General features: G+C 38.6%; 1 protein-coding gene across 1 annotated transcript in view; it reads left to right on the top strand.

Moving 5' to 3' along the window:
- The window catches only part of ARL8B (ARF like GTPase 8B), a 35157-nt gene extending 17443 nt beyond the window's left edge, over nucleotides 1-17714 (top strand). The window contains exons 2-7 of the mRNA XM_088134324.1: nucleotides 3530-3610; nucleotides 6619-6692; nucleotides 9563-9656; nucleotides 12950-13017; nucleotides 13725-13795; nucleotides 15470-17714. Coding sequence (XP_087990450.1) covers nucleotides 3530-3610; nucleotides 6619-6692; nucleotides 9563-9656; nucleotides 12950-13017; nucleotides 13725-13795; nucleotides 15470-15519 — 438 coding nt within the window. The 3' untranslated portion in view covers nucleotides 15520-17714. The remainder of the gene's footprint in view (nucleotides 1-3529; nucleotides 3611-6618; nucleotides 6693-9562; nucleotides 9657-12949; nucleotides 13018-13724; nucleotides 13796-15469) is intronic.
- Nucleotides 17715-25053: the final 7339 nt, after the last annotated feature.

Genomic DNA, 25053 nt, shown 5'->3' with positions numbered 1-25053 from the left:
ATAAAGGGTTAAAAGAATTACTGAAACTTTAGTGATATCTGTGTTCTCATAAAATATGTTACAACTCAGAGGTGTATAGGGGATGGATTGTAATCAATGTACCTCCTTTACTGAATCCAGTTATAGGTTCATTGTTATCTGTACAGGTAGTCCTCCCTTACCATCCATTCATTCAGCAACTTTTCAAATTTAAGCTGGCACTGAAAAAGTCGACTTACAACTGGTCCTTGAAGTTGCAGCCGTTGCAGAGTCCCTGCAGTCATGTGATTGTGATTCAGGCACTTGGCAACCGGCAAGCATTTACAATGGTTGCAGCATCCTGCGGTCACATGATCATGATTGGCAACCTTCACAGCGGGCTTCCAACAAGCAAAGTCAATGGGGAAGCCAGCAGGAAGTTGCAAATTGTGGTCATGTGACATCATGCCTAACAACCTGTGGTGATTTGCTAAATGACTGCAGCAGGAACTGATGAACTGACGACATAAGTCGGGTTTGGTCATGTGATTTTCACTTTAGGACTGTGTCGCTTAGTGACGGAGTTGCCAGTCCCGATTGCAGTTGGTAATAACTTTTTGAGACATGAATGTTAAAAAATATATGCCAGTAACCAAGGTCAGATATCTGGCTTAATTATGCTGGCTGTCTGCTACTAAATTATCCAATGATAGTAACGTCTTGATAATGGCTTTTAAACTTATGGCAACCCTTGGCTGGTTACATTTATTAAATAGGATTGGGTGGCAGTTGGTAATGTGAACTTAAATAGGACTCAAAGCAAGAGATAACAAAAATGTAGAGTGAGGAATGGAAAGAAATTCATTACTATTTTCATAGTGGAATAAAGACTGATTTGTTGTATATAGTCAGGCAGCTTGTGTTTTTGCCAATCCTATTCTTGTAAATGCTTCCAGAAGTACAATGCATAAGAATTTGTGTTTGTCTTTGAGAATTCTAGAAATATATTTCAGATTTGTGATTTAATATATAAACATAACTAGGGTAATCAGGCTTTATTGTTTCACTTCTTATTCCTTATTTTCTTTTGAAGAGTGAAGTATCTAGGTAACTGATAGTTGGCACTAAATCCTTAGTCATCTAAACTGAACACATCTTGCAAGTACATGTTGACATTTTGACAAGTGGATTCAGCCTAGTAAAATAAACTGAATCCAACAGAGAAAATACAGCATAGGAAAGGTTAAACTAGTTTTTGTTCTGCAACTGACTGCAAGCTTTAGCCAGTAATGTTTACCATACCCATAACAATACTCACGTGATGTGTGAAGATGGGAAGCAGCTGGTAAAGATGTGGCTATCTAGCTCTGTTCTGGGAAATACTATACAATGTACATAGTAATACTTTACTACCTTAGTTCCCACAGTCACTGTGCTGCATATTGCGAATTGAGAAGCTGTAGACAGAACGTATCCCTAGGACTATGATTGCTCTCAGGCTTGGATACGTTCTGCAAATGTTACAGAGCAGCTACATAAGATTTGGGCCACAGCAACTGAAAGTAGCTGGACTTCCTGTAGGACAGGTGCTAAGGAATTGTGGGCTGCAGTGTGGCCTCCGAGCACCCTTTGTGCAGCTCTTAGCAGCTCCAAAATTGTTTTAGTGGATTTCCATGAAGTTTAGAAAATACCCTGCTATTTCCTGCTATTTTTTAAATGAAAAATAAGAAAATATGCAAATAATTGGATTGGTTTAACACACCTGAGTAGCTTCTTTTAAACAAGCAATAATTGGAAATACAAAACAAAAAAAAAGCTGGAAGATCAAAGCTTGTCCAGTTTATATGATATCATGACTTCATTGTCCTACCTACTGTGAACCTGGGTGGCTGACAAGAAGAAAGAATCACCCACCCTTGCCATGAGGTATTTGTCCTGTTGCCCAATCAGTCTTCAGTCATGTGCTGTCAGTTACTTTTACATACAGGTAGTTCCCAGTTTAAGAATGAGTTCCACTCCCAAGCTCTGTCCTTAAGTCGAATTTGTATGTAAGCCGGAGCAGTATTACTATATAAGTAGTACTGGGTAATTAACTCAAATCATTGTGTATTTAGTTCAAATTTTGCTACAGTAGGCTCCTTTCTTAACTATGGATCACCCTTAAACTGGGCGTTCTTAACCTGGGGACTACCTATATTAGGAAGCTGTGTTTCAATCTAATTGCATAGCATGATTAGGCTTTATGATATACTGTGAATGTTTGCATTGCTGTTCCATAAGTCATCATGAGTCTGTGGATTTGTTGGAATAAAAATAAAATAAATAAATATTAAGATTTAATCACTTGGGAAGAGATCTCAGATATATTTTGCCCCCTTCAGCATAGCAAATTCCTACCCCTTTTGTTTTTTGCATAATAGAGTGAAAGGTCACTGTCCCAAAGCTTAGCCAACACTCATTCCAACCCTATATGGAGTTCTAATGTTGATAGTAAATCTAGCTAGACAGAATCCCCTAGAAACAGGAGCAGCAAAGATGCCAAGTGGTGCCTTTAATTCAAGCTGGAGGAAATACTAAGTAGAACACACATTATAGTGTTGCCCACTGCTTTTCTCAGCAGATCCTAACATAGCAGTATGAGGCCAGCTTTAAATTGTCCTTCTAGTCTGCCACTGAGCTTGCCTAGGCAAGTACTTCAGGAATTCAAGGGAGACACATAAACATGCTTTTGCATTTACTGACATTTTATATTTTGAGGTGTTTTATCCATATTTTATTTACGGTCAATTTAAACAAAAAAGATATTGACTGTATCCCACCTTGGAATCTACTGTATTGAAATAAGTAGCAATACATTTCTTTAATAAAGAAATATAAACAGCTGAAATTTCATTTTACAGTATAATATTAGATGTAATTTTTCAAAATTCATTTAACATATTTTACAGGTGTTTCAAGCCTGGGCACATCCTTAAGTAAACTTTCAGGTTTTATGCTTGGGAATAAAGTTGTTTGACGCCTTATACTTTCCCATGAAGTGCATAAGCTCTTCAGGTTCTTCCAGATGCTATTGTGTTGCCTTGGGGAGTTGGAAGGATTGCTTTTTGAGCTGATACCCAATTTAAAAAAAAGAGAGACATTCTGAATTGGCCAATACTGTTTCCTAACACCATTGCAGGAAAACTATTCCAGGGAGTGGCCTTCTTGATTTAATAGGGTATAGTGGAAAGCTTGAATATTTTCTGTACAATCTTTCTAAACCAACAAGGTATTTTTGAGTCACTTACATATGACTTGGTATACGCTTGTTCCTTTCCATCTCTTTTCCTTCCACTTCATGGTTTTTCTGGCCTCACTCACATGTGATACATGCTCATTGCCTGTCCTAATTGCAAATTTTAACCTTCTCAGAAGGATGGGCAAGAAAAATAATGCTAACTTAGGCTTAGTGTTATAAATGTTCTCTGTTATATCCAGCAATAATCCTTGCATCTAAAAGCAACTGAGTAAAAAAAAGATGACTCAGTTGCTTGAGAAATCTTACTAAGGACTATCTCTTTTCTGTCTTCAGTCAGGTCAGTTCAGTGAAGACATGATTCCCACAGTGGGCTTCAATATGCGGAAAGTTACCAAGGGTAATGTTACAATAAAGGTATGTATCCTGCTTGTGAAGGTAATTATATTTTGCTAATGAGAAGAGCATGGGAAGAGTGACTAGTCTGTCTTAATATAATTATTCACTATGTTGTTGTGGTTCCCTGAGCTGCTATGTTCATATATGGGAGGAAGGCATTACATATAGCAGTTTACTAAATCTCAGGAGAGAGTATATATGTAGTCCTGCCCATGAGAAGCAAACTCTTGTTGTTGTTGTTTAGTCGTTAAGTCGTGTCCGACTCTTCGTGACCCCATGAACCATATTGCGCCAGGCCTTCCTGTCCTTCACTGCCTCCCTGAGTTTGCTCAGTTTCATGCTCATTGCTTCAGTGATGCTATCTAACCATCTCATCCTCTGCCGTCCTCTTCTCCTTTTGCCTTCAATCTTTCCCAGCATCAGGGTCTTCTCCAAAGAGATCTCTCTTCGCATTAGGTGACCAAAGTATCTGAGCTTGAGCTTCATTATCGATCCTTCCAATGAGCAATCAGGGTTGATTTCCTTTAAGATTGACTGGTTTGACCTCCTAGCAGTCCAGGGGACTCTCAAGAGTCTTCTCCAGCACCACAGTTCAAAGGCATCAATTCTTTGGCGCTCAGCCTTCTTTATGGTCCAGCTCTCACAGCCATACATTACTACTGGAAAAACCATAGCTTTGACTATGCGGATCTTTGTCAGCAAGGTGACGTCTCTGCTTTTTAATATGCTATCTAGGCTTGCCATAGCTTTCCTCCCAAGGAGCAAGCGTCTTTTAATTTCATGGCTGCAGTCTCCATCTGCGGTGATCTTGGAGCCCAAATAAATGAAGTCTGTTACTGCTTCCAATTCTACCCCTTCTATTTGCCAGGAAGTGATGGGTCCAGATGCCATGATCTTAGTTTTTTTAATGTTGAGTTTCAAGCCAGCTTTTGCACTCTCCTCTTTCACCCTCATCAAGAGGCTCTTTAGTTCTTCTTCACTTTCTGCCATTAGGGTGGTATCGTCCACATATCTGAGGTTGTTGATGATTCTCCCTGCAATCTTAATTCTGGCTTGTGATTCTTCCAGCCTGGCATTTCTCATGATGTACTCTGCATATAGGTTAAATAAGCAGGGTGACAGTATACAGCCTTGTCGTACACCTTTCCCTATTTTGAACCAATTGGTTGTTCCATGACCGGTTCTAACTGTTGCTTCTTGTCCCACATACAGATTTCTCAGGAGACAGGTAAGGTGGTCTGGTATTCCCATCTCTTTAAGAATTTGCCACAGTTTGTTGTGATCGACACAAGGCTTTTGCATAGTCAATGAAGCAGAAGTAGATATTTTTCTGGAACTCTCGTGCTTTCTCCATGATCCAGCGAATGTTGGCGATTTGATCTCTAGTTCCTCTGCCTCTTCGAAACCCAGCTTGTACATCCGGTAGTTCTCGGTTCATGTATTGCTGAAGCCTAGCTTGTAGGATTTTGAGCATAACCTTGCTAGCATGTGAAATGAGTGCAATTGTGCGATAGTTTGAGCATTCTTTGGCATTGCCCTTCTTTGGAACTGGAACATAAACTGACTTTTTCCAATCCCGTGGCCACTGTTGCGTTTTCCAAACTTGCTGGCATATTGAGTACAGCACTTTAACACCATCATCTTTTAGTATTTTAAATAACTCAGCTGGAATACTATCATCTCCACTAGCTTTGTTGTTAGCAATGCTTCCTAAGGCCCACTTGACTTCACTCTTTAGGATGTCTGGCTCAAGGTCAGTGACCACACCAGTATGGACATCGGGGACATTAAGATCTTTCTTGTATAGTTCTTCTGTGTATTCTTGCCACCTCTTCTTAATCTCTTCTGCTTCTGTTAGGTCCCTGCCTTTTTTGTCCTTTATCATGCCCATCTTTGCACTAAACATTCCTTTCATATCTCCAATTTTCTTGTAGAGATCTCTAGTCTTCCCCATTCTACTGTTTTCCTCGATTTCTTTGCATTGTTCATTTAAGAAGGCCTTCTTATCTCTCCTTGCTATTCTCTGGAAATCTGCATTCAGTTGCTTATATCTTTCCCTTTCACCCTTGTTTTTCACATTCCTTCTTTCCACAGCTATTTGTAAAGCCTCATCAGACAGCCATTTTGCTTTCTTGCATTTCTTTTTCTTTGGGATGGTTTTAGTTGCTGCCTCCTGTACAATGTTATGGACCTCCGTCCATAGTTCTTCAGGCACCCTGTCTACCAAATCTAATCCTCTAAATCTATTCATCACCTTCACTGTGTACTCACAAGGAATATGATCTAAGTCATACCTGAGTGGTCTAGTGGTTTTCCCTACATTTCAAATGATCTCTTTAGAGGCAAGTCTTTCAGGCTTCAGAACTATTGTACCCACCATGCTGTATTGCAGGGTTTCAAGTTCACAAGCTGTGTCCTGGGCCTGGTTAGTCTCTGGTATAAGAGTACAACCAGACCACTGAATGAGATTGCCTCTGTGAGCTTCTCATCCAAACCAGCTCCCACTGGTTTTCAGAGGAGCAGTGGGAGATGAAAAGGTGGTGGCAAAAGACCAGAAGTGAATTTGACCAAACGCTGGCCTACACAGTAGTAATAACAACAGCAAAGCATTTGTACTTCTTTGTTCTTATTGCAGTCACAAATTTCTGCCCAGTGGACCTATTCAGGGTGACCCAGTTCCTTTTGGGGAAGTACATGAGGGACAAGGTGGCCGCAGGCCTTGTGATGTTTTGTAGGGGATTCTTTGGGGATAGAGGCAAGCTGATGAAATCTGTACAATTTGTAGCATCCAGTTCAGACTGAATAGGAGCTGTGCTGTTCTGCATACAGTGTTTAGGGACAAGTCACCTTGTCTGCATTGTTTGGATTGTTCAGAACTCTACTGATCTTTAACCAGCACCTTTTATATTGCAGTAGTATTAGAAGAGGTGTTTGGTTGCTCTTCCTGGCAAATGAACATTCTGAGCTATAGTGCTCCATGACTGGCAAAAGCCTTCAGGTATAATTCTTTTTTTATCCCTTAAAAGATCTGGGATATAGGAGGACAGCCACGGTTCCGAAGTATGTGGGAACGCTACTGCAGAGGAGTTAATGCTATTGTGTAAGTATTTTTCTTTTGGTTACTTTAAATGTTTTTGTTTTCTGTTGTGTTTTGCTACATGTTACTCCCAACTGTTTAGTAGGAAGTCTGAACTACAAAAATGTGGACTTCTCTAAAACAGGGTTTGGTAGCCTCATCCCAACCCCTTCTTTGTAGCCCCAAGATCCTATTATAGAAATTTAGTAACAAAATCCCACAAGATGATGGCATAAATTTATTTATTTATTTAACAAAGGAAGAAGCAAAATAGGTGCATTAAGGCTTAGCTAAGCTTAGTGCACCTAGTTTACTTAAAACTCTCCCTTTCAAAAAGCACAAAATAAAAATTGTTGACCCTTTTTGGTGATGTAATTGTAGTGTGTCTTTCACTTCTCAGAAGCTGATTTTATACAGGTAGTCCTCAAGTTATGACCACTCATTCAGCGACCGTTCAAAATTATGATGGCATTGAATGAAGGGGACTTATGACTAGTCCACAAAGTTGCAGCCGTCACAGTGTCCCTGCAATCGCACGATCGCGATCCAGTGCTTGGGTGCCTGGCTGATGATTACATTGCAGCAAGCTGCGGTCATGTGATTGCCATTTGCAACCTTCTGTACCAGCTTCCAACAAGCAAAGTCAGTGGGGAAGCTGGCAGGGAAGGTTGCAAGTTGCTCCTGCCACTTTTTCTCTTGAGGAGCCAGCTATGGAGTATGAGATCCCAGGACTCTCATACTCCAAAGTGCCTGCGCCCACCTGGACCTACTTGCATGGAGCCGCAGCACCCACTGTCCCACCTGGCCATACTGCTCACCCTCCTGCTGTCCCCAGTGTCCTTCCCAACGCCCTCCGGCCATCGCCCGCCTGCCCACGCTCCTTACCTGGGACTCCTGCCTCTTTCTCCTTAATGACCCGCATGGTCCTGGGGTTATGACAGCAACCAGGACTGCTGGGATTGCTGTCGCTAAGTGATGCAGTCATGTGATGTCATGCTTTAGCACCACTTTGCTTAGTGATGGCAGTCCCAGTCCCAATTGCAATTGTAACCTGAGGGCTACCTATATGTCTTTCTTCTAGCAAAATGGGTACTTTGCTCCTGTTGGAAATGCTAAATGCTTCTATCTCAGGAGAGTGAAAGAAGGCTTGAGGCTATAATAAGATTACCAGACTGAGGCTGCAAAAATCCAGATGACCACTAAATGGTGACAAACAGATACAGAAAACTCTAATCCTTTCCTGCCATCTAGTGGTCATCAAATTTTTGCAGCTCAGCTAGTCTGGTAGCACTAACCTGTAGCACTTTGTAATCTCAAATTCTACTTAGCAAATATGAGACTGGGACAGACAGGCAAAAAACTAACAGAGCGCATCCATGAACACCAACTAGCAGTCAGAAGACACAGTGAAAACTCTTTAATCTCACAACACACGGACAGAGTCAACCATAGTTTCAACTGGGAAACTGTGAGCATCCTAGACCAAGCTAAATCCAAAAACGCAAGAGAATTCCTGGAAGCTTGGTATTCAGGCAAGTCAGCCATCAACAGGCACATAGAGATAAACAAAATTTATACACCATTCAAAAGAGACAATAAAAAGCTGAAAAGGAAACAAAAAGATCAGACTACCTCCTCGCCAGCAATTAACACCCAGATAAGCAGGAATTAACACCAGGATTAACACCAGACAAACAATCAAGCAGTAAACAACAGCCTAATCAAGGAACTACCAAGGAGAAAACCACACCCCCCACCAACACTGACAGGGCAAGCTGCTATATATAAACAGAGCAAAACCCACTCCCTTCTAGCACTGAAGATATTACTTAGATGGGTAATGAAACGTTTGCAAGAAAACAGTCAAGCTCGGAGAACTCCAATGACTCCACAAATATGAGACTATCATGGTTTTCTAAAAGAATAGGCCTGTATTTGGGCATTATGGTGAACCAAAACTTGATGAATACAGGTTTCTAATGTCATGTTGTCTTGGTATAAACAGGAAAAGTTAACATTAGAACCTTTGTTTCTTGGCCCAGACAAAACAATGAATTGCAATGTAGTTTGTTTATTTTCTGTATTTCTAAAGCACTACACTCCCTAAGGACTCGTGGTAACTTACAACATAATGACATGACAAAGCATTCCAAACAAGGAATATTAAAAAACAGTATTACAAAAATGAAATTATAATTAATTAATTAATTAATTAATGAACGCTTCCAAATGTATCTTGGGGTTGGGAAAGTGGAGGAGATAGCATATTAGCCTAAGATTTGCTGAAGCTTTTTCTTGTATTACTGTATCAATAAAATTCTGAATGTAAATATTTGAGTTAAATATGGCTCTCTAATTTACATGAGATTACATTATTGTTAGATGAAGTCTGTTTAAAAGGAAGTGTTTCTAATGTTTGCAATATAAATGAAAATTCTGAAGTCAGATTGGAACTCTTCAGTGCCATAGAATAGAATTAAAATGTTGAAACTCTGCATTACAAAACCAGGTATAGAAGTATTTAAAATGCAGCATGGGGAAAGAGTTTCATACTGTTTCCTTACCTCCTCTTGAATCTCATTCCTTGTCTATAATGAGTGATTGTCTATAATTCATTATGAGAAAGAATTCTGAAAAGTTTCAACATACTTTAATAGTTTTTTAACCATGCTGTGCCATAACCTAAGGCTTTGATGAGTGCTGTGGAGTCCTATTACCCAGTTTTTAGTCACCGAATGAGATTGGCTTGCAATTTTCTGATATCTTTTATAGTATTTAGTTGAAATTCCTAGCTATTTCAGATTCTGTTGGGAGGGGAGTGGTGGTAATATTGCCAGGCTGGGCTGGTATACCTTGCATTACACAAACTGGTTCAAACTAATTCCTTTTAACAGCTATATGGTAGATGCTGCAGATCGTGAAAAAATAGAAGCTTCTAGAAATGAGTTGCACAATCTTCTAGACAAACCACAGCTACAAGGAATTCCTGTGAGTAGTCAACATATTAGCCCTGCCTCCCATATAAAATTGTAAAGTGAAAATTTTGAAGGAATTGATGAGGAAATTTGTTTGAAATTTTAATTTGTTTAGAAAGTAATTGCATTGTTTCCTGTGGATAGCTTTTTTGAAGTTAATATATTGCTTGTTGAGCCCATCTTTATCATGTAAATCTTTCTTATATTAATTTTTTTTAGTTTCATATATAATGCAAGTTGAAATAGGCCTTCAACTTGCATTACATAAGATATACTCTGGCAATAGACCATAGAAATATACTAAAAATGTAGACCAGTGTACAAGTCACTAAAAGGAGAAGTGGTTTAAAATATCTTGAAGTATTGGGTAAATTATTAAACAGGACAGGAACATCTTGCTTTGCAAGAGAAAGTAAAAGGCTCTGGACTATCAGTGCAGAAAAAGACTGAACTGAAATGATTAACTATTAGCTAATTATTTCTGTCTTGTACTATTCAGCTTCTTGTCTACTATGCCAAATTTTCCTTTTGATTTTTTAAAAATATGTTTATTAGAGTTTTACATACTTAAAAGCTAATGCAGAATTAGAAAAGATATAAAAACAAAAAAGAAAAAGAACAAGAGAAAAAAAGAAAAGAAAATGAAAGGCATATAAAAAGTGATCCCCCCCCCCCTCCAAACAAGTATAAGCATTTACAGTAACTTAGGATCTTCTCTAATATTATAGAAATTTAAAAAATCCTCTTCTTCCTATTTCTCATCACTAAACAAATTATAGAAAGACTCCTCAATTAGTCTTACTCAGCAAAAGCATTAAGAGTACCAGTAGTAATAACCTATGTTTTAAGCTTAGACAAATAAATCTATTTTGCATTTTGACTTATAATTCTCTCTAATAAGTAAGATATAAAAGATTTATCCCCGTAAGTATAAAGAGTATCAATAATAGTAATATAGATATTTTAAACTAGATCCAATAGGTCCCTTTTACATTCTAACCCCTAACTTTCTCTAACAAGTAGGAGACAGAAAATTTATCCCCATATGAAAAAACGTTTACATCGTCTTGCAATCTTGGTCAAAGAAAAGATTCCAATAATAACAACCCACAGTCAAAATTTATACAATTTAACCCTGGTCAGATAAGTCCACTTTGAATTCCCTTTTCTGCTTCTTAAGAGGCTTGATCTTCAGTTGCTTCTTCAAATAAAGTCCCACACGGTGATTTCTTATCATTTTCTCCCTTCTTGGTTTTCAGTAGCAACTTCAGAGATTTAATACTTCCCTTCTGTGGATCCAAAATAAGATCAGTCTTCAAGCCACTCTTCTGATTTATAATCAGAATATCCCTTTTAGTTATTAAAACATCAGCCAGCATAGTTTGTATATCCGTTACAATTTCTTTTTCCATGTCATTCTCGTAGTCTAATATTTTTAAGTCCATTTTCAAATCCACAACATCTTTTTCCATATCTTCCACACCTCTTTTATGGTCTGGCAATTCTTTACAGTCCATTTTAAAATTCCTATTCAAATCATCCCCAGGTTCTGTTTAATCCAGTAGAATCTTTTCTTCTTCTATAACCTCTGTTAGATCCAATTTTAAAAATAAGTCCTGAACAGATTGTTTTACTATAGAAGAATTTAAATCTTTTTGGGAACAGTGTTCCTCCATTATGTAAGGAAGAATCTTTTCCTTTAATTGCTCTCTGGTTCCCTCTAGTTAACCTTCAAAGCCCAGTCTTATCTTTCGTTTATTTTCAGAGCCAAAACTTTCCCACAGTAAGTTTTCTTACAGTTAATTCCAAAATCATCTGCTGTATTTTTATAAAATTTAAAATAATAAAAGAGCCAGGTTGGTCTAGTGGTTAAGGCACCAGGCTAGAGGAGGCTGTGAGTTCTAGTCCTGCCTTGGGCATGAAAGCCAGTTGGATGACTTTGGACCAGTCCCTCTCTCTCAGCCCAACTCATCTCACAGGGTTGTTGTTGAGGGGAAAATAGGAGGAGGAAGGAGCATTAGATATGTTTGCTGCCTTGACTTATTTGTAAAAATAAGAAAGGTATGATAACTTAAAAATAAAAAAACCCTATTCTTTCAAATCCATCTGGCCCCTTAACTATCCACAGCCAACATTCTTAACTCCTTTTCACTGTTTTCCAAAAGTTAAAAATTTTCTTTTTCATCTTTAAACTTACTGAAATCTTCTTTCTCCCAGGATAGAAGGAAATTCTCCTGGTGTACAGCAACTTGCCTTTCAGGAGGCTTTTAATTGCCAAGTAAATCGCTAATAAGTAATTTCCAATGTTCATTAAAAGAGGGAGTGAAAGCAAATCTAGTGTCTCTTTAGAGCCTCTGAACCATGATTTGGGCTCGATGTTTCCCGCGACTCCCAGAGCGCTCAACCCACTGGAGATCACTAAATTGTGATCTCTTCACAAGGAGCCTCTGTAAGGAGTCCTTGTGGGTGATCCGGTCATATCTTTTGTCTGGAGATGGTTCTGAAGAGCTGGACTTTTTGCTGGCTCCACTTAACCATTGTGGTCGTCAGCTCCATGAAAACGGAACCATCTTCAATCTGCCATTACTCCCCCAGAAGTCCCTTCCAAATTTTCCCTTTGAAAGGGGTTTCCTTGCAGCTTCTGTGTGCTTCTGATAAGGCCTATGGCTTATCTGGCCATGATACTGTCAGGCTAGCCCATCCTGTTCCATTCCCTCCTGCTTTGTGTATTGCTGTCTGCTCCATGGCCAAGACAGCAATAACATATAAAATTATAAGAGGCAATATTTGTGAAGGTGTGAGCTACATATGAATATAATGCTGCTTAGAGCAGAGCTGGGCAATCAGTGCCCCCTAGAATCATGCCACCAGATGAGATCAGTATGATTTTCTGCTATTTTTAAACATAAAATATTATGTTCATCTTTTGATAAGTTTAATGTATCCTTTTTATTTTTAAAAAATGAAGGAAGGACTGAAAATTCTGCCTCTCTGATATTATGGTCATGCCACTGGTAGCCCAACTGGGGTGGGGGGTGGGGGGAGTGTTCTCCTAGCTCTGAAAAGCATGTCTGTCCCTTGCCTAGAGGAACATCTGATATTTGTCACTCATCAGTAATACATTTTCAAAAAAGATTGGCTATTCCTGTCAGGGAATAAATGCTGCAACTTTAGTTCCTTTATATGAGCACTTTATTTCCTCTATGCTCTGCGTTATGAAAAATTGATGTCTTGTTGAAACAATATTTAATTGCTTCCCTCCTAAAAGAAGGTAAGTGTTAAAATCAGTACATTTTCTGTTTTCAGGTTCTAGTACTTGGAAACAAGAGAGATCTTGCTAATGCACTGGATGAGAAGCAGCTTATTGAAAAAATGTAAGTGAGCAAGCAAGCCTATCTTAAGTAAGGTGAAAAAACATGTTCTACAGATTAGCTTTGTACTAGCTCTGCTCACATGGCTCAGTAGCCCATGCCATTATTTCTTAACAGGCCTCCTTCCAGGTTCAGAAGTCACATGGCTAAAGTAAACCATGGGTCAAATCATTGATTCAGAATGTAAGCTCTCTGCCTTAAATCAGGGTGGATTAAACTCATGTTTTGGATGACATGCTAAATCAAACTGCAGAGTGGCTTAGGATGGGTAGGGATTCTTTCTCAGAGGGTTGATTTTTGAGGGCATCAGGGGCATGGAACTTGCATAACAAATGCCTTCTTTCTACAATATGGGTGGTAAGAAGAAATGAGGTCATGTGATGATATGTTATTTCTTCAGCCTCACAGGGGCCTTTGGGATATTGTCCATCAGTGGTAAATAAGGGTATGTCTAGTATATATCACAGATTTTTTTTAAAAAAGAACAGTCTATTTGCTGGTCTGTAAAATTGTCTGGGCTTTCTTAATAGCGGTTTATTTTAGTTATGGTTTATTTTGATGAGCAAATATGTCTGTCATAGGAGAAAGCTTCCAATAAATTGCCTTGATGATTAAGAATAATTCATATTTTAATGTGAATCACAGTTATATCAAGTTTAGTAGGATGTTGCTGTGGATTTTCACCAAATTATGAGCTGCTTCTCTTCCAGGAACCTGGCTGCTATTCAAGACAGAGAAATCTGCTGCTACTCTATTTCCTGCAAAGAAAAGGACAATATAGGTAATAACAATTCAGTAACACTAGCTTTGGAGTACTCAGCATGTTGCCTGTGAGTACCACAGTTCAAAAAGGGCAATGACAAATTGAAACTAGTTTAGAGGAAGGCTACTAAGATGGTGAAGGCTCTGGGAACCAAGCCTATGAGGAACAGTTAAAGGATCTGGGTATGTTTAGTCCATAGAAAAGAGGACTCAGAGGAGATACGATAGCAATCTTCAGGTATCTGAAGGGTTTCCACAAGATGGAGTGGATTTATTCTGTGTTGCCCAGTGGTAGTAATAGAACTAAAGAAAGCAGGTTCAGGCTACACATCAAGCTGTCAGCCAGTGGAACAGGCTGTTACATGAAGTTGTGAGTTTTCCTTTGTTAGATATTTTTAAACAAGGCTGGATGGTCGGTCATCTGTGAAAGATGCTGTAGTAGATCCTGTGCTGAGCAGTGGATAGGACTAGATGACCTCTGAGGTCAATTCCAACCATGATTCTATGACCAGTGTGCCTGTAGAACTTCCTTAATATCTGCTGATCTCCCTGCACTTCCTGATTCCTTCAGATGTTTCATGTTAATTAAAAATCAGAAAGTTAGTATGTGTTAAAATAAAGCACTTGCCTCTAGTGTCATTCTTATTTCCAAGAATGCATTTGATATCCAGAGGTATTTTTCAAAAATAAAATAAGTAGTTTGCTGCAGCCCAGTGCTTTGTTTTGAAGAAAGTTTAATTGCACAGAAAAAGAGAGTCACAGGTTGTGTGTGTGTGTGTGTGTGTATGCGCACGTGTGCATATTAGAGTTAGCGGAAGGGAATGTCCTAGGGGTCAGAAGTGATGGCAGGGGTTAACGTGTCTTTGCTGTGTGCGCACCAGCTGATGGGTTCGGTAAGTTGGTTTGGGCTCTTATTTTAGCTGCCTTGCCTCTGCCTTGGAATGCTACATATATCTGAGGCTCATCCATTTTCATACAAAGATCATTAGAAGAGAAGGAACTATGGGTCCAGAGGTTTTGCATTTGGGAATCTGAAACCTGTTACATCTTTGAACTTAGGTTTTAGGACAGGTTCCTTTTTCCCTTACAATTTGGTGGTGTTACCCATAGCAGCTATTTGCATTTGCATCCATTCCAAATGAATCCATTTTTTCAGCCAGATGCTGAAGACTTCTACTGCTTGTTCCAGAAAGTTTATCTGAAGCACTCCACTTCTAAATGTGTAAACTTCTCCACTTTCAGATATTTAACATGTCCCTGCTAGTACATTTTCTACTGTTTCTGTGTTAAAAATTGTAAATTATAGTTGGCATAGATTGGATGGAACTCATCAATCTAGATCTCTACAAAAAGTCAGTATAGGATGTACAGGCAATATTTGGTGCCTCAGTCTGCTCTCTAGCCTGCAACACTGGAATTGGACCATGCCATGTTCTCACTGGATCTTTTTATTTTACCAAAAGAAAATAAAAAACTTTTCAAAAAGATAGACATTGCATTGATTAAAACAGACTTCAGTTAAAATTTGAAATAGGCCACTTTATTCAGTAATAAAGAATATTTATTTAAAAGAATGTTTCTGGAATCGGGAAAAGAGAATTCTTGTGCACTCTAGTCTAAATGCTGATTTTTAAGGATGATTAGGTACAGCAATTATCTTGAAAACCAATTGCCATGTTTTTCTTTTTCTTAGATATCACACTTCAGTGGCTTATTCAGCACTCAAAGTCTCGAAGAAGCTGAAAACATTCAGATAACTACTCATTTGGCCATATTCTCAATTGTCTACTCCCTCCGTGATGAATTGTTATCCAGGATAGTCCTCCTGTGTCCAAGGAATTGCCTTTTTTCACAGTTCATGCCTCCATGTGCACTGCTGAATGACTTATAATCCTACTTCTGTCAAAGAGTTGGCTAGAGTTGTCATAAGTCGTGCAAATGTTTTTTATTCATTTCATCTAGACAGTGGCAGTGGGTACCTCTTCTCCAGAACTTATTAAGCTTTTTGCTCTGGTCTTCCTGATCCAGATTTTTATATTAGATTTTCCACACAATTATTTCATTCTTGTATTTAGCAGCTCATTGGAAATGCTGGCACATGGCAGCACAGGGATTATGTCACTTCTTATTATACTTAAAAAGCTTTTCCAACACTGTTTAATTTTCCTCTCAGATGCATGTTATGTATATCGTAAAATGGTTTCAATGGAAAGTGCCAGGCACTAGATATTAAATCACTAAATTATCATAAATTCTCAGCTTGTATTCCTCCCAATGAATAAAAAATGTCAGGTTGTCAGCATTTTTTTTTTGTATTGTGCAGGGCATTGCTAATTTCTTTATATCTGCTAAAGTTCTCTTAAGTGGAGCAAGGAATAAAATACTTCAGAATCAACCTCTCAGAAAATTGAGTATACAAACAGGTATAATGTAACGCTGAATTAGATGGAACAATCGCAGCTTTCTTCTAGAAATGCTTTGCACAGACTGTATTGCTGTACGACACTCTGGATGTCATGTTGATTTCCAGCACAAAAATATATGTCACTGTCTAGCTTATTCTTCTATTAATGGAGTAGTTGTGCACAGTTGCACTTGGTGCTAAATACCTAGGCTATTGTGACAACACTAGGTTTGCCTGCTTCTCACTGTGTAATCATGTATAAAGTTCATAGGCTATGAAACATTAAATTGTGTCTTGAAGCACAAGAAAATGTATCAAGTGATCCTCTTTCTCAGTTAGCTTCTGCAGTATAGAGACATCAACTGGAAAAACTGTAACACTACTTTCATATTTCTTGGTAGTGTCAATATTTTAAAAAAAGATTTGTTAAAGCTGAAGTTATTTGTGCAGTAATGTTGAGGTAGGCCACGGTATGCAAATACACAGTACAGGTTTCTGTTGCCCCTCACTGTATCATTATTTTAAGGAGCACCTGCATGTATTTAAATGCTGTTCAGAGTCCTTGTTCAATATATGTTTGGTCATCCATAGTTACCTTCTTATGTGCTTGTTCAAGTACAAATTGTTTCTCAAAAAATGAACATTTTATATTGGATCAAGTACTGCTATTAGCTATAGTATGTTTTCTTTTGTTACTTGCATGCATGGCAAAACTCCTCTGGTCTTATCTAGACATTCTGTGTTATTTTGAAGGATTCTTTGCCAAAAGGCATAGATGGTTCCTTTACAGTAATACATGAAATATTTGTATAAGCCTGTCATAGTTCTGTTAGATCATATAGAGAAAGTAAAACAAGAAACTACAGTGGCAGCAAACCTAGACTAGTGTGATGTGTGCTTAAAGCATTACAGGTGTAATGTACACATACTATACTAAATTACACCATTTTTGCCATAAAGATTGGACCAAGGTTACAAACCTAGAGATGTGCCCCTGCACAATCAATTTTGAGTTATAACTGCCATGGCCTTATTGTTCCCATACAAATTACCGCATTGTTGCAAGACACAAGTATTGTCTCCATTTACAAATTGAGCTTGTAATTTTAACTTCTGTATGCTTCAATAAAATCCTATATTGTTGGTGCTGTAGAGAAGGTTCACTAACTCGCTATTGTATATGTAGCTCACTATGGACTGCTATACTCAACAAGAGCAATTCTGCTTGTGCCTAAAAAATAAGGAAACTGAATTAGAACATGTCAGCCTTTCCTGCAGGAACTGAATTATTGTTTAGGTAACTGGCCTTTTGCTGAATTCAATATATTTGGGATTTTAGTGTATACCACACAGCTTTCAGTGTTTTGACATCCCCAAACCACTACCAACTTTTTAATCTGTGCATTAATCTTGGCATGTGAACAACTTACACATTTATGAAATTCTGTAAATATGTGAATTTTTTATTTAGGTGGAATGCATTTTGTTTGTTTACTGCTGTTTAGCTTTATCCAATAAACTTAAGTTTTCAGGGTCATGTTGATATTTATATAACTTGATTCCTCAAGAACTCTTGTCTAGCTGAACTATGTAACAATACAGATCTACTCCAGTTACTTCACTCAAACTTGAGGGTCTGCTTTATATGCTAGGTCTAGCTTAAGTGCATGAGTTAGAAACCATATTCTGTCCATTGTATAGTCTAAAATAAGTGCATATGAACCAGTTTTGGTGTAATGGTTAAAGGCATTAGGCTAGAAACCAGGAAGTTTCTAGCTTGATGCCTTTTGGCATGAAACCAGCTGGGTGCCTCTGGGCCAGTCACTCTCAGAAGAAGGCAAGGGCAACCCATTTCCAAAATCTTGTCAAGAAAACTGCAGGAGTCAAGACTGGCTTGAAGGCTTAGAGCCAGTTTGGTCTAGTGGTTCAGGCACCGGGCTAGAAAGCAGGAGGCTAAGTTCTAGTTCCACCTTCGGCATGAAAGCCGGCTGGGTGACTCTGGGCCAGTCACACTCTAGCCCAATTCACCTCACAGGGTTGTTGTTGTGAGGAAAACAGGAGGAGGAAGGAGTATTACGTATGTTTGCTGCCTTGAGTTATTTATAAAAATAATAAAGGGATAAAAAATAAAGGTAAAAAAAATCTAACATAAATGCAAAGACCTCCATGTCACAAGAGGATTCTCACCAAAATTGTCACATCTGATTTACTCTATTTAATATTTTGTTATATTCTAACTTTAAAGTGGAACAGGTAAGGGATAGTGCTAGCCTACTTTCACTTAAGCATAAGGCCTGCTGATAAGGCCAAGGTCCCACTTACAGCAACTTTTTCCTGTAGTGGTCAACCAGATATCTTTGGGGTGTTTGCAAGCAGGAGGCAGAGACACCTCTCTGCTGTCATTGTTCCCTTGCTGTTGAAGAGTGCTGCCCAATCCAGGGGTAACATCAAATCTTTAAGACCAATGGCCCTTGAGAGATGTCTCCCATGATCTATCTACAACCTCAGAGCCATCCAAATTAGTAGCCATCATAACTTGTAATGAATTCCATATGTGCCATGTGAGAAATGTCTTATTTTGTTCCAGAATGCCTTCCAATTGGCTTCGTTGGATGGTTGCTAGTTGCCCGGCTTTGAAATTACAGGAAAAACTCCTCCTCCACTTTTTCCATGCCACAAATGACTTTATACACCTCAGTTGTGTCTCTCCCCCCAACCCTGTTTTGGTTTGCACACCTTTTTCAGTTCTGTCTTACCCTTTTCACTTGTGGAGACTAGAACTGTACACACTGTAGTAGCTGTCCCACCAATCCAATTTATTCTGATCCAAGATCAGACACTATCAGCACATTTCTCTACAGAAACGAAGCAGCATTTTAATGCCAGTGATGAAAAACTTGCCTAAAAAGTCCCAGATTAGCATTTTGCTCAGTGCAACCTAAGATCAGTTGTTTGCAGATATTGACAGCAGGCATACAAAGATTTACACCATTATGGTATATATGGCAAAGATTTTCTTATCACGCGTATCATAGATTTGTATAAAGTCATTAGTTTTTTTTTTTCAATTTATCCCTTTCTTAATGATCCCTAGCATGAATTTGCCTTTTTCATATCTGCTGCTGCACATTGAGTCCATTGACAATGAGCTGTCCATGATGAATCTGGGATGAGTTTTGTGGTTAAGTACTGATAGCCCAATCCCCATCACAGGAGTGTGAACGTGGTGGGGGGGGCATTTTCTCCAAGTGTATCAGTTTACTTTGACTCAAATGGAACAGCACTTACCATAAGGTTGAGTCAGTTTAAAGAAAACAATTACTTTTACCATCCTGAATAGTTTAGTATCATCCACAAACTTCAACAGCTTATTGCTTACCCTTGGATTGTTTATAAGCAAAGTAAAAAGCACTATAGTAGTCTGAAGACAGATACTTGAGGGACTCCATTTCTTTTCCTTCACTGAGAAAATTGCCATCTGCTCCAATTCTTTGCTTTCTGTTTTTTAATCTGTAAAAGGACAGAGCCTCTTATTTTAAGATTGCTATGTTTAGTGAAGAGCCTTTGGTGAGGAACTTCTGTTAAAGGATTCTGGAAAATCCAGATATACGGTATCAACAAGGTCATCTGCAAGCCTGTTGATGGTGTTGAGGCAAAACCTAACTTCTGCAAAATGTATGCTTATTTTCCTTCCTTCCTTGGTTTATTTTATTGTTTCTACCAATCTGCCTGGAACAGATTTGGGCTGATTAGCTATTAATTTCCTGGCTCTGTCCTGGGACCCTTTTTAAAAATGGGCCTCATTAAGAGAGGATTTGTCAAACTCTCTCCTGCAAATCCCTAGGGTTCCATCAGAACTTGATGGGATTCTATGAGAGATTTAAGAGCAGAAAAAAGTTCATTTGAACATAACCAAATTCTAATCACTAGAGCTTTGCCTCTTGACCAGGGATTCCAGATTTTTTTAAAGGTTCCACAGCCTGAAAATTTTTGAAAAAAAAAATAGACTTTTAAGGAAAAAGGAGATGTTTACCATTTTCTCCAGACTTGCATGCTACCAGATTAATGTGAGGATTTTAAAATTCTATATGTTATTGCCGTAGAAGGATTTTAGATCAACAGTATTCCCAATAATTTCTCTACTTATTTCCAGTTAGCTGCTGAAAGTCACCATTGAGTCAGGCAGCATCTAAATCCAACAAAATAAATAAATCTGATTATTATTATAAATATGTGACTACAGGGATGCATCGAAATCATGTAAAAACTTATGCAATGGGATCCCTATTGCATATGCTCTTGTTACTTGCATATACACCAAACTCAACATATAGCAATGCACACACACTTTTCTTAGATATGCTTTGCTTCCTAGGAAGCAAAATCTTCTAAAGCCCCCTTGATTGCTGATTATATAAAGTTTTTCCTTGAGGAAGGGGATTTACCTCTAATAGTTAGGTTCTAACTCTATATGTTCTGTGGCTTTCCTAATCTCACCACTGATTTCTGCATAACTGCACAAGTGGGATTTTTAAAAATCAAGCTAGAGACTTTGAATTAAATTAGCTCTTCTCTATGCAGTGTGATCCCATAGAGTTTTGTGTACCTGAGCTGAAAATGCTGAAACATGATGCTTCCATGAAAATAGGCACATGATTTGGAGGTGGGCACTTTCTGCAAATTTAGCAGGTTCTGGCTTGTACCCCCAGTGAGTTTGTGTCTTAATACATCTTTGATATAACATGGCCATAGCCATCTGAGATTCGGGCAGCAGTTGCAGGTTTCACCTACAGAACTCATTAGTCTCTTTGAAACAGCCATGTTTAGTAAAACTATTGTGACAGACCTTGCATGGTTTATAGCATCTCATGCAAGACAGCACATGGAGTTAGATGTCTTTTGGTAAGTATTTATACTTTTCTGCTCTACAGTATCTGTTTTGGAATCAGGCTATTGCAACTGGATTTAGAAATGCCTAGTGGGCAAGCAAACACTAGTCATCATATTTAATGATATTTCTGTAAGCTACAAACAGATTTTGCAAATATGGCACCTTGTGTTTCTATCCCTAAAATGGTCCTACAAATCTCTTAAGTCACCATACATCATTCTTTGTATGAAGACAAGTGATAATAGCCATGTGAGGATTTTAGAGCTTAAGACCGGGCTTTGAGTTGGAACTGGCACATCACCATCCAATTTTCCACATTTTATACTAGAAGGTATAAAATGTGGAAGGGTCTATAAGCCTAGACCACCTTTAGAGGCAGATTTACATAAATGGGTTTTGCGATAGTCTGATATGGAGGCAACCACAGATGTTTGTGTAAAAGTTCTATTGTCTTGCAGTTTGGAAATAAAATTGGGCAGAACTGTGTGTGGTCCGCTGCTGATATTGAAGCTAAACCTTCTGAATAATTTTCCCAGAAGGTTCATAACAATGTTGCAGAACATGGAGGATAAAATAAGCTGCATGGTACTCCACAAATCAAATGCTGGGAAGTGAAACAAAATAACCCTGTACTATCTTTGGGTGCTGACTGCTGAAGAAAATCTGGAACTGCTATAATACTATTGCCTCTAAAGCATAGGCAGGATATCATGATTGATGTGACAAATGTTGCTGAGAAATCTGGTAGAAGCAGGTCATCCCCCACTCTTCAAGGTAAAGAATCCATTCGGGTGATCAAGTGATTCCCATCCTGAATAAAGTCAAAAACCTAGGCAGGAAGGGAACAGGACAGTTTTCTTCAAAGAAACCCATGGAATATTGATTTGTGATTTATTTATATGTATCATGGACTTTGTGGAACAATGACTTTTGCTTTATATATGATACAGTTTTTGTATGTAGCAGAAGCAGGTATCTCTCCCACCCATTTATGTAATAAAATGTGAATAATCTAATTAAGGCAGTCCTTATAGATCACATTAACAAGAGAAACAAAATAAGCATTCAGGGGATAAATCTTCTATAATTATTATTCAACTCCTAAGAATTCAGCCATCTTGATTCCTAGTTTATAACCATTTTTATACACAGCACTGGTTGTTAATAACTAAAATGTATATTTTCAGAAATGGAGTATTTCTTAAGATTTTCATTCTTCTTAGCAGGCTTAGGACAATCTAATGAGCACAATCTAATACTACTGGACTTAATGAGACCCAATATAAAGGCTCTCCAGCATTGTAATTTGGTACCAATGTAATTTGGTACATTTGGTACATTTTCTCCAAGATCAACACATTCTTTTCCAACAAACTTCTTGAAATTCAAAAGCTTGCAACAATTGTCAGTTGTTTTAATATTACTTCCCCCCCCCCTTCATTGCTTCACAGCCATCACTGCTTTTGATATTTTGTTTAGGATGTGTGATTTTTCTTTGCTTTGTCATTGCCTTTTTTAAAAAAAAACAACGTACAGTGGTCAAGGCCAACTTGAGAAGAATATAACTCTTAGCTCATAATCCACAAGAAGACTCCTGTGCTGTTGAATGTAAATGTTTAACTGAAATAATGGGTCTTTCTTAATTCAAAAATGATTCCTCCTAAAAACGGAACTGCTGGTTTTGGTGCTGAGTTTCATAGCAGAACAAAAGCTAAATGCAAATTGTCTAAGTACTCTCAACATTTGGACCCTTCCTAACAGTACTTCTGGTTATGTGGGTTATGGAATTATGCTATCCATATTATTCTTGTAAAATTACAAACAAGTTCTAGTTATTTTCTGAAGCTGCATGCATATATGCCCTTCAACAGTAAATAAATTGCATAGCTTCAGAGTAATTTCATAACTTGTAGTATTTAGGGAATATCCATGATCTGGTTAGCTGATGAAAAATGGATACTTCCTGGTCTGTGTTTGTATAATACACTGACACAATCAACCAAATGCATTGTACCTGTGCATGTTGTGAGAACCCAGAAAACTGAGAAATAATGCTTCATTTAATTACTTAGTTTCCCCCTCAAGTCCTGCTATGCTGCCTCATTGTTGTGGGGGGTGGGGGTGGGGGGTATTCCTGTGAGGGATGAGCAAAGAATGCCGGATACCAAGAATATATACTCCCAATAGGGTCACCCAAGGTGTGAAGGCCATCTCTGTTAAAGCAGGCAGGCACTTACAGTGTATCAGGCATCAATGGTATAGGACAGTATTGGTGGCAGATGATCATTTTAATGATAACAGCAAGGCATTTTATACTGCATGGGAGAAGGCAACAGTAAACCATTCCTGTATTTACCAAGAAAACCACATGGATAAATAAGATAAAGTGATTGATTATACAGAAAGCTGTTAAAAGATGCAGTATTAAAATGACATCTGTAAAAACACACAGAAGATGGAAACAGATACGGAAAGATATGGAAAGTCTTCCAAAAGATCTCTGAAGAAGGTTCCAAACTCAGACTGGTTTTTTAAAGGATGGCACTGGACAGATAGTAACTGATTGCAAGAAGATCAAACAGGGATGGAAGGAGTGTCCTGAAACTCTGTAAGGTAGAGATGTCAACATCTAAGATACTTTAGAAGATAATTGTCTCCTTACAAGAACCTCTAGTACAGGCAGTCCCCAGTTTAAGAACAAGTTCCATTCCCAAGTTCTGATCTTAAATTGATTCTGTATGTAAGCCGGAACAGTATTGTATAAACTGTATAAGTAGTATTGTGTAATGAACTCAAACCATTGTGTATTTAAGTCAAATCATTGTGTATTTAACTCAAATTTTGTACAATAGGCTCCGTTCTTAACTATGGGTCATCCTTAGACAGGGCATTCTTAACCCGGGGACTACCTGTATTAGAAGATGAATTTAGATCAGCCATTATCAAGTCAGAAGGCTACAGGAACTGATACCCACAGAAATACGGCAAACAACAGAAGATCAGTAAAGGTTCTAACCAAGCTATGCCAGCACATCTGGAGGACGACACAGTGCCCAACAGATCAGAAGAGGTCAGTCTACATATAAATACATATAAAGACTTAGCAGTGTCTGCAAACTATTATACAGCACTATCCTTAATTTCACATGGTAGCAAAATAATGCTTAGGATCATCCAATGCAGATTAGAGCCCTATGTGGAAATGGAGATGCCAGATGTTCAAGGTGGTTTTAGAAAAGACAGAGGAACCAGAGAGATTAGTGTAGATGTACGGTAAATAATAGAGAAAGTCAAAGAATACCCAAAAGGCAGCAATATTTGTTTCATTGATTATAGATAGGCCTTTGACCGTGTCACATCAAGCTGCAGAACATCCTTGAAAAAATGGGAATCCAAGAACATCTCACTGTCCTCATGAAAATCCTATACACAGGACAGGAAGCCACACTCGGCGTGGAAGAGGAAGATGAACCGAATTACAATAGCGATGGGTGCACCGTGGTAACATCTGAAGGGCCAGGTTGGGGATAGATCACCCAGGAGAAATTACTCACGTGGTTGCCATCCGTGAGAAATTACTCACCGACTTGATGGCACCTAACCGAAAAGCATGTAGTGAAAAGATGGAGATCAGCATATAAATAGGTGGAAAGGCATTTAGGTGGGGGGGGCAAGAGGTTGTGGGGGGGGAGTTGTAACACGTAAGCTTTTCCCCGCTACACAATTAGTTAAACCGCAAACATCGGCCGCGCTGACCAAAGCGGCCGAAAGGCCACCGCAAGCCAACAAGCTTGCAGAGCCGCAGAGATATCGCTCCGCCCGAAGGCTCTGATTGGCTATGCCGGGCCGGGAAAAAAAATCGCAGCGTGCCACATCACTATTTGTCAACGGAAGCCCTTCCCTCGCGCTCAAAGGCGACAAACGCCGTAGACTGACGTCATTCTCATCCGTCCGTTCTTTGGTCGGAAGCCTATCGGGAAGT

Source organism: Python bivittatus, unplaced genomic scaffold (assembly GCF_059951505.1).
Source record: "Python bivittatus isolate LINGU-HERP-01145 unplaced genomic scaffold, Pbiv_v1 ctg000080_np1212, whole genome shotgun sequence".
NCBI classification, from domain to species: domain Eukaryota; kingdom Metazoa; phylum Chordata; class Lepidosauria; order Squamata; family Pythonidae; genus Python; species Python bivittatus.
The sequence above is the reverse complement of the archived record's forward strand: the minus strand, read 5'-3'. Positions and strand labels throughout refer to the sequence as shown.